Source organism: Vigna umbellata, chromosome 4 (assembly GCF_029865625.1).
Source record: "Vigna umbellata cultivar VRB3 chromosome 4, Vumbellata_1.0, whole genome shotgun sequence".
NCBI classification, from domain to species: domain Eukaryota; kingdom Viridiplantae; phylum Streptophyta; class Magnoliopsida; order Fabales; family Fabaceae; genus Vigna; species Vigna umbellata.
In genome coordinates, this window is record NC_142168.1 from 69,346,782 (window position 1) to 69,361,983 (window position 15,202).

At 35.0% G+C, this 15,202-nt stretch overlaps 2 protein-coding genes across 2 annotated transcripts; both read left to right on the forward strand.

Moving 5' to 3' along the window:
- The first annotated feature begins 4,368 nt into the window (after positions 1-4,368).
- On the forward strand, positions 4,369-9,536 carry LOC148201079 (uncharacterized). The gene is made up of 13 exons (XM_088113519.1): positions 4,369-4,460; positions 4,613-4,703; positions 5,060-5,250; positions 5,711-5,748; positions 6,409-6,488; positions 6,928-6,995; positions 7,132-7,309; positions 7,722-7,834; positions 7,913-7,978; positions 8,290-8,380; positions 8,550-8,617; positions 9,030-9,067; positions 9,164-9,536. The coding sequence occupies exons 2-13, from the start codon at positions 4,640-4,642 to the stop codon at positions 9,348-9,350; spliced, it is 1,182 nt and encodes a 393-aa protein (XP_087969645.1). The 5' UTR covers positions 4,369-4,460; positions 4,613-4,639; the 3' UTR covers positions 9,351-9,536.
- Positions 9,537-11,756: 2,220 nt separating this feature from the next.
- Positions 11,757-13,047, forward strand: LOC148201080 (aquaporin TIP2-1-like). The gene is made up of 3 exons (XM_088112384.1): positions 11,757-12,009; positions 12,257-12,504; positions 12,736-13,047. The coding sequence occupies exons 1-3, from the start codon at positions 11,883-11,885 to the stop codon at positions 13,030-13,032; spliced, it is 672 nt and encodes a 223-aa protein (XP_087968510.1). The 5' UTR covers positions 11,757-11,882; the 3' UTR covers positions 13,033-13,047.
- The last annotated feature ends 2,155 nt before the right edge of the window (positions 13,048-15,202 follow it).

Here is a 15,202-nt window from a genome sequence, read left to right on the forward strand (position 1 = left end):
ACCACTTAATAAACAAAATTTGTCAACAAAAAATCTAAAATAAGAAAAAAAAACCTACAGAATTAGGTAGAAAACACAATTCAAATAAGTGAAAACTCGTGTTTAAATTTTTTAACACGAAGGTCCACCTTCTTTTTCACAAATGTTAAATACAAAAAAATAGTCATTCTCGTGCTAATGCACACTGATGAATCATTATTTTCTTCACTTCAGTTAGTTTATTATGCTAAAATTAATCGGGGAATTGTGCTTATTTGTCCAGTATTTTTCTGTTTTTGTAAATTGTGCTCAATTTGATCAGAAATTCTTATTTTAATTAATTTGAATTATTTGAGACTAATTATTTACATTATTGAATGCAGGAAAATTGTTGGATAATATTTTGGGACTTTGTGGGCCAGTGTGGAAACTGGGCTTGGGGCCAATGTGGAAATTGGGCTTTGTGGGCCAGTGTGGAAATTGGGCTTGGGGGCCAGCGTGGAAACTGGGCTTGGGGGCCAGCGTGGAAGCTGGGCTTGGGGGCCAGCGTGAAAACTGGGCTTGGGGCCAGTGTGAAAACTGGGCTTTTGGGGCCAGTGTGAAAACTGGGCTTGGGGCCAATGTGGAAACTGGGCTTTGTGGGCCAGTGTGGAAACTGGGCTTGGGGCCAATGTGGAAATTGGGCTTTGTGGGCCAGTGTGGAAACTGGGCTTGGGGGCCAGTGTGGAAACTGGGCTTGGGGGCCAGTGTGAAAACTGGGCTTGGGGGCCAGTGTGGAAACTGGGCTTGGGGGCCAGTGCTGAAACTGGGCTTGGGGGCCAGTGTGGAAACTGGGCTTGGGGGCCAGTGTGGAAACTGGGCTTTTGGGGCCAGTGTGAAAACTGGGCTTGGGACCAGCGTGAAACTGGACTTGGGGACCAGTGTGGAAACTGGGCTTGGGGCCAATGTGGAAATTGGGCTTTGTGGGCCAGTGTGGAAACTGGGCTTGGGGGCCAGTGTGGAAACTGGGCTTGGGGGCCAGTGTGAAAACTGGGCTTGGGGGCCAGTGTGAAAACTGGGCTTGGGGGCCAGTGTGGAAACTGGGCTTGGGGGCCAGTGCTGAAACTGGGCTTGGGGGCCAGTGTGGAAACTGGGCTTGGGGGCCAGTGTGGAAACTGGGCTTTTGGGGCCAGTGTGAAAACTGGGCTTGGGACCAGCGTGAAACTGGGCTTGGGGACCAGTGTGGAAACTGGGCTTGGGGCCAGTGCTGAAACTGGGCTTGGAGAAATTTCTCATCAATTACATGCTAAACTAAAATGAGATTAAAAGTAAAAATTCATTTAAGAAACTTGAATTCAAAAAGTGAAAACTTTACGATGGACATATGAAACCAGCAACAAGCACACGGCCTCTCATATTTTTGCACGACAAAGGATGCTACAAGCTTCAACACATTGTTTTGATTGGAATAAAAGTGGAAGTCACACTCTTTCTTGACTGAACGTGATTTCTAAGTGGCTTCTTTGCCATTAATTGAAGAAAAAAAACACAAGGGGCCACCACTCACATCTTATTCCCTATTCAAAGTTATTTTGGAATTTAGTTGATGGATAGGGAGCATATCACGGCCAAGAGAAGTTCTGAATTTTAGTGGAAGTAAGAATCAAAGAGAATGGGGACCACCTTGTGCAACTCACGGCTTTTAAAGAAAGAGGCTTCAACAATGGAATAAAAAGGGACCACATGAAAAAGAGAAACTTTTGGATTTTTTGAGTAAATGAAGTGTTGTGGCATATTAGAAGCAACACGTTAGCTCAAGAGACGTCTTCACCATCCAGCACCTTCATGCAGCAACTCACGTAGCACTTGGAGAGGAAGACGTCCAGCTTGGAGCAGCCACCACCGAGAAGACTTCTTAAATCTTTTTCATTGGTTCAGGTTTGGAAGGATGAAGGAGAGGAAGATGGAAGTGTGAAAGAAAGGAGACACGTTGGAATCTAGCCCAAGTTGAAACAGCCGTGGAGGAGGAGAAAGATGTGCAACGTGTGAAAGGAGAAGAGGTGTCTTGGTTTCAAGCTTGTGCTACCATGAGTTGAAGAAGTGCATATCACGGTGCTTGCTAGAAGAGAAGAGAATAGGAGAACGTGTTGGAGCAACCTACTGGAAGTAAAGAAGGAGCAGCTGGTCCAAGAAGAGGAGAGCTTTGAAATCCAGCTACCACTTGCTTGTTTTTACTTTTCAACGTTTCTTTTTGGAGAGAAGAATTATCATCATCTTGGGGTTATTGAAGAAAGAAACCGAGAAGGGAGACACAGTCCAGTTCATGATGGTGCAGCAGTCCAGCAGCACACGCTCCCCACATCTTCATTGTTCCAGCAGCAGCTGGTCCGCACGTCTGGAGGTGCTGCCACGGTCCAGCTAGGAGGCGTCACAACCATGGCCTACACACAACGACCGCAGTCACGGGAGAAGAAGCCCATCCAGCAGTAGCACCGTGATGAGAAAACCGTTGCTGTTGTAATTGTAGTGATTTGAATTGAAAGTCAAAAGTGCTAGAGGAAAAAGACAAGAGGTGGGTTGGTGCATGGTGACATGGATGGCAACTTGGATAATGGAAAAGAGAATGGAACGGTCTAAAGCAAAGAGGAGTTCACGGACATGGTAGTAGAGGAAGCTACAGCAGTTTAGAATGGAAAGCTGGAAGGGAATTCACGTGAATCTTGGGCTGGAAACGGACACCACAAAATGGAGGTCCTACTTGCTCATTAATTGAGTAAAGAAATCAGAGAATTGGCAATAAAATGAGAAGAGCAGCAGCAGAAGAGAGGGGGGAATTTGAGGAGTAGTGTAGGAACCACTCACGTCTGGGAAGAGGCTCTTGCCTCTTCCTCTTCCAAACTTCTCTGTAATTTATTTTCAACATTGCCATAGTTTTCATTTCTGAATGTGTCACCTTTGCTCGTTTCCTTTTTACTTGTAGTGTACAGAATTTTAATTTAAGTGTTCAATTTGTGATGAATTCCATTTTCAGTTAAATGTTTTTATCTGTTAAATTTATCGTTCAGTATTTTCTGTACTGTTAATTTCTATCATTGCGTTTTACCGTTTGTTTTATTTTCAAACGTCTTCTATTTTTACCATGTTTTTCCGTTCAGTTTTTACAATGTTTAAAATTTATTTCAGTGTTTTTAAATTTTGTTCTCTTATTTAAATTCCAGTAAGTTTTAATTTATTTTTCTCTGTCAAACCAAAAAATCACAAACCCCCCCTTTCGTGTATATTTGGTCCTTGAGAGACGACCTAGGAATCACTTCTTAGTTCTTAGTCTATACTGCATTCTTTTATGCACAAATTTTGTGCGGCCGCGACAGCTCCATCACACACCTAACATCATCAATGGTAGGAATTAAGACAACATAATAAACCAAATTGTCAACAGAATATGAAAAACGAGTAAAAAAATTCTTCAAAATTAGGTTGGGAACACACTTCAAATAAGTGAGGACCAAATTATTTTTTTTCTCATTTTAGATTTTTTGTTGACAAATTTGGTTTACTATCCTCCTTAACCAATTCTATAGTTTTTTTTACTCATTTTGAATGTTTTGATTATAGATTTCGTTTGTTATGTGGTTTTAAATCCTGCAATTGATATTGCATTAACATGTAAATTAATAATTTTTTCAAAAAATATGTGAAAAAGTTTGTCGACCTTTTTATAAAAAAGTTTATACGTAGGTCCTCACTTAATCAAACTATGCTCCCCACCTAATTTTACAGTTTTTTTTATCATTTTGAATGTTCAATTGATAAATTTGATTTATTATTCGGTCATAATTTCTACCATTGATGACTTTAGAAGTACGAGAATGAATATTTTTTCTATTAAACATTTATGAAGAAAAAAAAGTGAAATTTCGTGTCCAAATTTTGTTCCATTGCCAAATTTGGTTTATTAGGTTGTTATAGTTGACACCATTCATGACCTTGTATAGATGGATGAACACCAAAATGGATATTTTTTATATTAAAAAATTGTGAACAAGTGTCCGGACTTTTGTGTGCAAAAACAAAAACAATCAACTATTAGAAAACAAGATTAAAAAAACCACACTTACCTTATGTTTAGCTTGTTCACGAACTTTATTACCGTAAATTGTTGTAAAAATAGAGACGAAGGTTTTTTGCCACGAAAACATAAAATTCACCCAGACGTCACACGTCAGTTGCTGACTCACCCACGCCATGTCGAAACTTATTCCTACGCTCCCAGCGCACATTAGAACGTGCCAATACGCCGTGTTTGGATATTGGAAACAATTCGACAAAATAAAACTCCGTTACCTCAAGTCGAATCTTTCTTAATAGAAAAACTTTAAACAAAATAAAGAAAGAAAAAAGAAAAATTGAACTCACCAAACAGGCCTTGCCCTCAGCCCACATTTGAGCACACATCCTTATCCATTCGTTGGGATAATACCTTGCAGCAGGTCTCTCACCAGGTTCGTCTAACAAACAATTTTTCTCACAAAATCAGGAACTGCGAATTTGGTATCTCGATATCAATGTTATGATCTGCAATTTTAAAACTATTGTGTTTGAGCACACACTTGGAGTTATCTTCTGATTTTTTTTTATGACGGGTGGTAGGCAGAAGAAAATATATCTTGAAGACCTTAGCATGGAACAGAAAAATGTGAATTCTATATGGAGACCAGTTGCCACTAAGGCCAGTGCTTGTGAAGGTTTGTCTTTTTTTGTCCTGGGACATGCCGCTGTTCAACTTCCGGTTGTAGCAACTACCAACAATTTTGTGTTATGCCTATGATTTTTATTATTTCTTTTGCGAAATGCGACATTTTGGAACCAGTTGCTTTTTTCTTATATTTATATGCATACGGTCTAGTTCCTCAATCAAAATTAGCATTTTTGTATATTTCATGCTATTTACTTGACAATCACTCGATGCTATGGGGTAGTGTGATTTTTGAAAAACATGATACTTATTACTCCGTAGGATAAGAGTCTGGGTAGGCCGGTTATTCATATTATATGATCTGGTTTTTACGAAAGCTTGATAAAGGTGCAATTGTTGAGTCAGATCGAGGCACAGTTCAGGAAACGGGCGGCAGCACATCTACCACTGTTTCAAATGATCATGTCATGAAGGTAGCTACTGATGCAATAGCTAAATCAGCTACTAGTTCAAGCCAATTGCAGGATAATGTTGAAAACAGAGTGCTTCGAGGAGATTCTTCTGTCTCCTCTGAAAAGCATTCAATTTCTGTGCAGGCAAGATTATAATTTTTCACATCCTTTTACTTTACTTGAATTGATAGTTCATATTTACGAAGATACAAACCAATATTTGTTCTTTGCGTCTGTTACATGCTGACCATACATCTTTAGTTAGTTCTTGCTCGTTATGTTTAGGTTTCATGCAGTATTGGCTGCTTCATGTACGTTAGAGGTTACTCTAGTGCTAGAATTAGTCAATTTGTTATGAATTCAACAAAATAAGGAAGGAATTCATAAGAAGACTTTCATTAAAGCTTATGTTACTGATATGTTCTCTCCTAGATTTTATTTGAATCTTTCCATAGTTTTAATTGTTTGCTATTTGTTGCTTTTTCAGAATATTTCATTCGAACTATCTTTCTTGGTCCTTGGTTTTGGTCTCTTTTCTGATTATGTTGGACAGTCAAATGCTTTAGTCTTTCATCTCTGTTTTAATTTTGTGTTTGTTCTGCAGGTTGGTGCTTCTCTATTTCGTTTTATTAAAGGACCATGGTAAAACCTACATTTTAATTTCTCTTTGGCATAATGGCATTAATAATAACATTTCTTAACCAACTTGAAGTAGATAAATATCAGATAAGGAGAGGCTCAATATGACATTGATAGAAACTGTCTGGGATGGAATATGAAAAATGTAAACTTTAATTGCAATAACAGGCTCCTCCAATGTGAAGTAGAAAGAATTACAAGTCAAGAACGTAAAAGCTTCTCAGATTATGGAATAGTCCTACCCTCTCAAGATTGTGTAAATCTTGCGTCTCTATTTTATAAAATTGCTCAATACCCCTCTCTGATTCCCTCTACCTTTATTTATATACAGAATATAACCCCTTTGACCCTCCTTTTCTCCCTATTATAATGATTTCTAATTATAGGTATAAAAAACATAGGTGAAAGTGCTAAAGAAAAATATTTTTATGATTTTGAAGGGACAGAGGAAAATATGCTTCGATAAAATAGGCTGAAAAGAATAGTTATATTCATGTCAAGAATTGTATCAATTTTGACTTGAGATTCATGTTGCCTACACCATGTGGGATACGATTGCCCAAATCTTGTTGCTGTTATTATTATCAAAGGGAAAGGGTAGAGGATTGTTCTTATGACATGTTAATTAAATTAAATGCTTCTATATACTTGATACTATTTCAGGGGATCCACACAGAAAAGGATAGAAGAGGAGACGGGGGTTAAAATAATAATGCCTACTTCAAAAGATGACGATTTCATTTGTAAGTTTTGGTTACCTAATCTGCTGTCTATCTTGTGTTGGTCAGCTATGAGATAGTTATCCTTTTCCATGTTTGTGTTATGACATTGATTATTGTCATTCTTTGAGATATTTAAGTTATATTTGATTTGTTATAATTCTCTTTTGTTCAAAAGAATAGAGCGTATTGTCATTTGACAATCATAATGATGTCAATAGGTCTTTGGTTCAAGTTGTGTTTGTTCACTCTTTCTAAGCAAAAGTCCAATTCCTTTGAAAGGCCAAAACATAAATATGTTTGACAGGAGCATGAGATTGATTGAGTGTGATACAGAACTTCTGTTTAAAGTAGAGGCTCCACCCTCCTCTATAGCCTGGGAGCTCCTCTCAACCATGATTACGCTCATAAGAGTGGAACGGAATTTGATCTCTAAACTATTCAATATAAATGTCTGTTGCAGCCATTGAAGGCATTTCAATCGACAGTGTGAATTCAGCTTCAGAGAGGATACAGGATATAATTGATGAGGTCAGTTTTCCTGTCGGCAGTCTCTCAGATTCAACAGGCCTCTTTGATTATATTTATCTCATTTTTTCTTTTTGTTTCCTATGTTTACTTTGCAGTCACAGACTAATATTCTGGTGTTTTCTTGTTTTTATGACAGAGTGTTAATAGTCGAAACGTTGATTATTCACACTTCATATCCATTCCACTGGCAATTCATCCTGAGTTAGTTAAGAAACTCATTAATTTTGAACACTCAATTTTGGGAAATGTTTCTTACAAGGATAGGAGCACTTATACTGATTCCAATGAAGAGAAGGGTGCTACTGACACCAAAGGTAAAAATGCTGGTGTTGCAGTTGAACATAAAGTTAATCTTACCGAGATACCCCTGTCAGTTACAAACCTAAAGCATTCCAGTCTGCTGCTTCATCCGGTATCAAAACAATCTGGTTTCCTTTGTTTACGATATTCATAGCTGAGGGAATTTGAATCAACAGTGAAATTATATCCATTTCACGTGCTTTGTTATATTACTGTTCTCCACAATTTCCGCTTGTGGATCTTGTTCCCTGAATTCTTGTTAAATTATATAGGGTGTCATGGCTACTTCCCCAAACCCTAAAACATATCCATATTACCTAGTAACCAGTTGTTTTCATGGTTAATGAATTCACTGTCATGTAAAAACTCAGCAGGGATCACATGTTTATGCTAAATAACAGCTTTTCTGTTATATTGCACTTGCAGATCTGGGTATTGACAAATCTATATTCATCAGGCCTAAAACATTTCACCTTACAGTACTGATGCTTAAGCTATGGAACAAAGAACGAATTAAGACAGCCACTGAGGTCCTGCAGGTAAGTTTTGTTAAATTCATCATAATAATATATTCTAAGAATTAGATTTTTTTCATTTATGTTTTTGATGCGGTGTAGAGTATCTCCTCGAAAGTTATGGAAGCCTTGGATGATCGGCCACTCTCTATAAGATTAAAGGGACTGGTATGCATCTACTTTAAGTACCATTTTAATGAAATTATTCATATGAAGTGCTGCTTATCTGACAAGATGTAGAATATGACCTTCCTAATAGTACATTCACTAAATTTAGGGAATGATGTAATCGAACAATGTACTAGTTAAAAGGTTGATATGTAGTTTTTTATTTCCCTTTTGAAAGCTTGCGTGTAAACTTTTAGACTTCACTGGAAGATTTCCTACCGAGTATGATAGAAACTTTTACTATCAAATTGATCCTCTTTGTGATTTTGTTTGATATCTTTGACGAGAGAAACTTATGTTTACTCTTGTAGGAACTCATGAAAGGTTCTTTGGCAAAAGCCAGTGTTCTATATGCTCCTGTGGAAGAAATTGGCAGTGAGGGCCGTCTTTTACGTGCTTGTCGTATCCATATGTGGATTGTTCTTTTTGATTTTTTTTTTGGAAGGTGGTGCTTAGTTAAGGATTCATTTTTAGTTTTATGAAAAGCTCATATAATTATGGATCAGTGTTTGGTCGCTGATTTTGAGTATATATTGTTCTCAAAGAATTGTCTTTTTCTAAGCATTTTTAGAAGTCATTATTGATGCATATGTTGAAGCTGGACTCGTCTTAGAGCGTGATGCTAAACACAAACTGAAGGTAAACTAAATTTATCCGAATTATATCTGTTGCTTTTGGATAAATTATAAAGAGGTGTTTGTTTGAACTTACCTTCAATTAAATTACTTTATTAAAGGCCATTTTTACTGTACTGATCTACTGTTTATCATGTCAATTTTTTATGATATATTTTATTTTTCCATTTCAGAATGTCAGATTTTTCTTAATATCGTGTCAGCTCATGTTTTGGCATATAAATCATCCAAGCATTTGTATATGAGGGACAAATTCCCATTTACCGAGTGCCCTTTGTACATTATAGTTAGTTTTTAATTATCCGAATGATAATCCCTTTCCAGCATTAGATTATTAAAGTTTGGAAATACTATTTTTTTTCATGGCCGTGCTAGGAAAGCTTAACACCAAACTCTATTTTTCTCCTGTTTTTCAGCTACACGCCACTGTGATGAACACGGGACATAGTGAAAGGTGCGACTCCCTCCACCCTTTTTATCTGCTCGACAATCTCCTTTGTAAAGGTTTTGGTGATTTCTCAGTAAGCTGATATGTGCTGCTTGTGTTTAGGACTAAGTGGAAAAGAAAGGTTTATTCTTTTGATGCACGAGGCATATTTGAGCAGTATGGATCGGAGGACTGGGGGCAGTATCTTATTCATGAAGCTCATCTTTCGCAGAGATTTTCTTTCGACGAAAATGGATACTATCATTGTTGTGCTTCAATTCCTTTTCCTGGAAATGTGCAGGTGGAATGATTGATGTTTTGTTCATTATTACCGCACTATCTTTTCTGTGGAATAAGGATTTAAGTGGTAGCTTCATGAAATATATTAAACTTTCTACCACTTAAAGAAAATGCCTGTGGTTAGATCAATTTTCAGTGTTAGTGTTTTCTTATGAAATTGCAGAGTACTGAAGATTAGTTTTTTTTTTTATGGACATGATCGTCGGTGTCAAAATACTGTTTTAGATTAATCATGTTTGGTTAGAAAGTAAGTAAAGTCGGTTTAGTAATTGGTTTTTTTGTGTGTCAATGACAGTTTGTATTTATCCAAATGATTGGATCTTGGATTACGAAATATATGCTATATAAAGTAAGCTTAAATCTTTCGGCTCTAACGTTCATCCCCTCGTGTTAAATTACCTTCATTTATTTTGGAATAATCCAATACAAAAAAGTAAAATTTTGCCCAAAAATATTAAGTAAAATTAAATTATTTATACCTCATAGTAAAATAAAAATATTATTATATGAAAAGTTGGCAGATAAAGATTCCTTTGGCAGAATTACTGTCTTAATAGTAACAAAATACCCGTTAAGAAGTAATTAAATTAAAAATATTAAACACTTATTTCACTAAATAAACATTTTTTTTTTCTTGGATAAAAATAAGAAAAATTAAAACAGGGGAAAGGGTCTGCCAGCTATAAATAACTGTAAAGTAGCTTAGAGAAGTTCTTTGATTAGCAATTGTGGCTTATATGAATGAATCTTTCTGGAAAATTGATCAGTATAGGAAGAAGGGTTCCTATCTATTTGTTTTTTTGGTGCTTAGAAATGAACAACTTTAAGCTGTGTTTAAAACATGTAACGAAAGCTCCATAACTAACTACCAGACATTTCATGTTCCAGTTAGAGGACAAAATCATCATGCTGGATGGATAACGGGTCGATATTCAAAAGCATTTTTTTTTCATTTTCATCTTTTCAAGTCTCTCATACATTCATTTTTTTTTTAAATTTCAGCATCACATTGTATATTTTCTCCATAAATGCATGTAAAACAATTTTAGTGCACGAAGTATCTAATTCTGAGCCTAGTCTAAAGGAGATGATCTTTGTTTCATTTTATTTTCAAAATAAATTGAGAGTAATGTCTTATTCCATGTTTTATGTTTAATTAAAATGATGGACTTCTAAAGTGTCCATTTTAGTCAATGATGTTTTAGGGAAAAAATGATGTGAATAGTTGAAAAAAGTGAAAAAAAAAAGAGTGATAATGGACACTTTCCACCCAACTTTACTTTTGAGGGCTTTTCATTTAAGTTTAACTTCTCACAGTCTAAAGATTTCATATTGTCAATTTTATGATGATTTTAACTTTTAAATATAATTATCATAAAAATTAACAACGTATTTTATAAAATAAAATTTAATTAGACACAGAATTTGCATATTGTAACTAACAAGAAGTGTAAAAGAAAGAAAATGCTACTTTATTCAATTAAATTAGAGGACAGAAAAACTAGTAAAATGAGACAAACAATTTGAATCTAGATTAATTATGACATGATCCTAATTAACCAAACTAGCTATTTACAAAAAGTCGTTTTAGCAATAAAAAAGAAGAGAGGCCAAAATGTATTAAAAAGACTATACTTTATTTAGCTCCAATTTGCCGACCACATTTTTCAAAATCATGGAGCATTACGTGACATTAACACCCAAACAAAAAGACATTTTAAATATGAGAAATGATAAATTGACATATATAATAATTTTTTTCATTCATTTGATACTATTTTTTTTTATTTTTTACTTTTTTTAAAAATATAAAAAATTATTTATTATAACCATTTTATCCTATATCAAATGAACTTAAAAAGTCTCTCACTCTACCATTACTTAAAAGTTATTCATGTACTCCATTTATCTTGACTTCATTTTGTTGTGTGATTATTTGCTTCACATTGCATTGTAGTTGTCCCCACCAAACACTACCCACATGAACCAATCATTCATCAGCTTCTCGACATTTCTAATAAATCGCGTTTCACGCCATTGACAGCTAAGCTTCCCACAAAAAGAACACCTTCAATATGCATTCAATATCTCACTCAGATTACTTCTATTTATCACATTCAAATTTAGAAAAACAAAAAGTTTAGAATACTAGATTTTTGACAAAAGTCATTAACCAAGTTCTTTAACTAAAATTAATGATAGACAAACCGACCAATAACATTGCTGTCATTAACTTATGGAAAATGATACTTGAACAACCATTTTTGACAACATTTAAACACGCGTACACGTGTCAAAATCTGAGTGGTCCAGTTGGAAAAATTAAATGAAAATGGACCACTCAGATTTTGACACGTGTGCGCGTGTCTAAATGTTGTAAAAATGGTTGTTCAAGTGTCATTTTCCTTAACTTATTTAATAAGCTTTACACTGTGCTTGACAATTTCTGCTATTTATATAGCTTCTGATATGGAAGCCTTTTGTGCCATATTTCTAACTCCCAACTGCACCTTCTTTCAGCTTCTCACAAAAATCTCTCAAGATGGCTGGCATAGCATTCGGACGCTTCGATGATTCTTTTAGTTTTGCCTCCATCAAGGCCTACATTGCTGAGTTCATCTCAACCCTTCTCTTTGTTTTTGCTGGTGTCGGTTCAGCCATAGCCTATGGTCAGTTTTTCTGTTTTAATGGACAATTTACAAACCTCACACCTCTATATTCGCAATGCCATTTCTTTATACATTAATTCAACCAGCACAACACTTTATTAGATCTAACATTGCAAAAAACAACTCTTAAAACGAAGTGTTTTGAACTATGTACGTATACATGCAGAAATTTTGGATAACCAAACTCCTGAAAAACGTTGTTTCCATAATTTCAACTTGAACCTGACTTGTACCAAATCTTTTGCAGCTAAGTTGACATCAGATGCAGCTCTTGATCCTGCTGGGTTGGTGGCTGTTGCCATTGGCCATGGTTTTGCTCTCTTCGTTGCTGTTTCAGTCGGAGCCAACATTTCTGGTGGCCATGTTAACCCTGCTGTGACCTTTGGGTTGGCTCTTGGAGGTCACATCACCATCCTCACTGGTCTCTTCTACTGGATTGCGCAGCTCCTTGGCTCCATAGTGGCCTGCTTTCTCCTCAAGTTTGTCACTGGCTATGTAAGTTCAAACTCAACCCATCCATATAAGATTTCAATTGTGTCACTGTCACAAACATGGTAAAATTCTCATTCATGCATCTTACTATACTCCTAATCAATGTGAAACTAAATAAATATCTTTGTTTATATTTAAATGTAAATGTGTTATTGCCCTGTATAATTAAAATTAGTAAAGTCTGATACTGTTGTTAGAAAAAAGATAGTAATAGTGGGCATTATCTGTTGTCAGAGTATTCCTATCCACGGTGTTGCTGCGGGAGTTGGAGCCGGAGAAGGAGTTGTTACTGAGATCATCATCACATTTGGATTAGTGTACACAGTGTATGCTACAGCTGCAGACCCAAAGAAGGGCTCACTTGGTACAATTGCACCCATTGCCATAGGTTTCATCGTTGGTGCAAACATCTTAGCTGCAGCACCATTTTCTGGGGGATCCATGAACCCTGCACGTTCCTTTGGCCCTGCAGTTGTCAGCGGTGACTTTCATGACAACTGGATCTACTGGATTGGCCCTCTTGTTGGATAACGGGTCGATATTCAAATGCATTTTTTTTTTTCATTTTCATCTTTTCAAATCTCTTCATACATTCATATTTTTTTTTAAATTTCAGCATCACATTGTATATTTTCTCCATAAACGCATGTGAAACAATTTTAGTGCACGAAGTATCTAATTCTGAGCCTAGTCTAGGAGTTGATCTTGTTCTCTCTTTTTTAATATTGTTTCATTTTATTTTCAAAATAAATTGAGAGCAATGTCTTATTCCATGTTTTATGTCTAATTAAAATGATGGACTTCTAAAGTGTCCATTTTAGTCAATGATGTTTTAGGGAAAAAATGGTGTGAATAGTTGAAAAAAGAAAGTGATGATGGACACTTTCCACCCACTTTACTTTTGAGGGCTTTTCATTTAAGTTTAACTTCCCACATTCACGGTGTAAAGATTTCATATTGTAAATTTTTGGTGATTTTAACTTTAAATGTTATTACATAAAAATTAACAACTTATTTTATAAAATAAATTGCAATTGGATAACCACACATATTTCATTGATAACTGCACATAATTTTTATATTGTACCTAACAAGTGTAAAAGAAAAAAATTGCTACTTTATTTAATTAAATTGGAGAACAGAGAGAAACTAGTAAATGAGAAGCAACTTGAATCTAGATTAATGATGACATGATCCTAATTAACCAAACTAGCTATTTACAAAAAGTGGTTTCAGCGAGAAAAAAAGAGAGGGGTCAAAAAGTGTTAAAGACTATACTTGATTTAGTTCCAATTCGCAGACCACAGTTTTCATGATCATGGAGCATTATGTGACATTAAGACCCAAAAAATTGCTTATATTGAGGCATTCTAAACAGCGTAATGATATATTCATAACATTTTTTAACAACTTTTTAACATTGTCAAAAAAAAGTCATTTGGTATAATTAACATGATTTTTTTTTAATGAATGAAGTGATGTGAAAAACTCATTTTGAGATATTTGGTTTCGGGGTTCATATTAAGGATTTAAAATTCTTCTTCGTTTTGAGACCTTATTAACAAAAGAACATTATTCATCAAATCACCATTTCACCCTTGTTCATGTTGAAGTTCTCGTTGTTCATTGACCTTAAATTTTGTCTTTGTTTTCTGCTTTAGATTTTCGGTCTCTTTTTTACAACATTGAAAATTTTATGTTTTTGCTTTGTTTTGAATTTTTAGAATTATTTTTTTTCATGAAAATTAGGTTTTTCCTATTCTTAGTAGTTTTGCATTCTTGTTTGGGTTTGTTTTGTTCTTTTATGGTTGTGCATTATAGGATTTATTGTTTGGTGTTCTCTTTCTTTGTTTGATTTGACTGATTTTGTTTGTTTGAATGTTATGATTTTCTATTTTACAATAATGGAAGCCATTTCAGAATAAACGGGAAAGCAAAGTAAGTAAATATATAAGTGAAATTGTTTTTTATGTTGAATCTCGTTTTCTAATGGTTGATTATTTTGTCTTTTGTTCCATATACTTGTTTATAAATTTTTAAAATAAAAATATTTATTATGAAGTTAATGCACCTCTAAGGTCATCAATGGTAACAATTATAACCACATAATAAATCGAAAGAGAACATCCAAAACGAGTAAAAAAAACCTGCAGAATTGGGTGGAGAACATAGTTCAACTAAAATTTTGGACAAGAAGGTTCACCCCCTTCTTCAAACATATTAAATTGAAAAAATATTCATTCTCGTGTTAATGAACCTCTAAGATTATCAATGACCCTCTTCTTCGACATGTTAATAGAAAAAATATTCATTCTTATGTTAATGAACCTCTAAGATTATCAATGGTGAAATTATGATCACATAATAAACCAAATATGTCAATAGAAAACCTAAAATAAGAAAAAACTATCGTGTAGACATTGTGTAAGAAACGCAATTCAAATAAGTGGGGATGTATGTGTAAACTTTTTCACATGAAGGTTTAAACACCTTGTTCATCAATTTTCAATAGAAACAAAAATTATTTCCAAGTTTAATGCATCCATAAGGTCATGGTGGAAACTATGACCCATAATAAACAAAATTTGTCAAAAAAAATCTAAAATAAGAAAAAAAAAAACCTACAGAATTAGGTAGAAACACAATTCAAATAAGTGGAAAACTCGTGTTTAAATTTTTTAACACGAAGGTCCACCTTCTT

What these genes read in the sequence shown, in the direction of transcription:
- LOC148201080 (XM_088112384.1), top strand. Translation starts at nt 11,883, where the DNA reads ATGGCTGGCATAGCATTCGGACGCTTCGATGATTCTTTTAGTTTTGCC. An exon ending in CGGTTCAGCCATAGCCTATG is followed by an intron (nt 12,010 to 12,256) that starts GTCAGTTTTTCT and finishes AATCTTTTGCAG; the next exon opens with CTAAGTTGACATCAGATGCA. An exon ending in TCAAGTTTGTCACTGGCTAT is followed by an intron (nt 12,505 to 12,735) that starts GTAAGTTCAAAC and finishes ATCTGTTGTCAG; the next exon opens with AGTATTCCTATCCACGGTGT.
- LOC148201079 (XM_088113519.1), top strand. Translation starts at nt 4,640, where the DNA reads ATGGAACAGAAAAATGTGAATTCTATATGGAGACCAGTTGCCACTAAG. An exon ending in CGTTTTATTAAAGGACCATG is followed by an intron (nt 5,749 to 6,408) that starts GTAAAACCTACA and finishes ATACTATTTCAG; the next exon opens with GGGATCCACACAGAAAAGGA. An exon ending in ATGCTAAACACAAACTGAAG is followed by an intron (nt 8,618 to 9,029) that starts GTAAACTAAATT and finishes CCTGTTTTTCAG; the next exon opens with CTACACGCCACTGTGATGAA.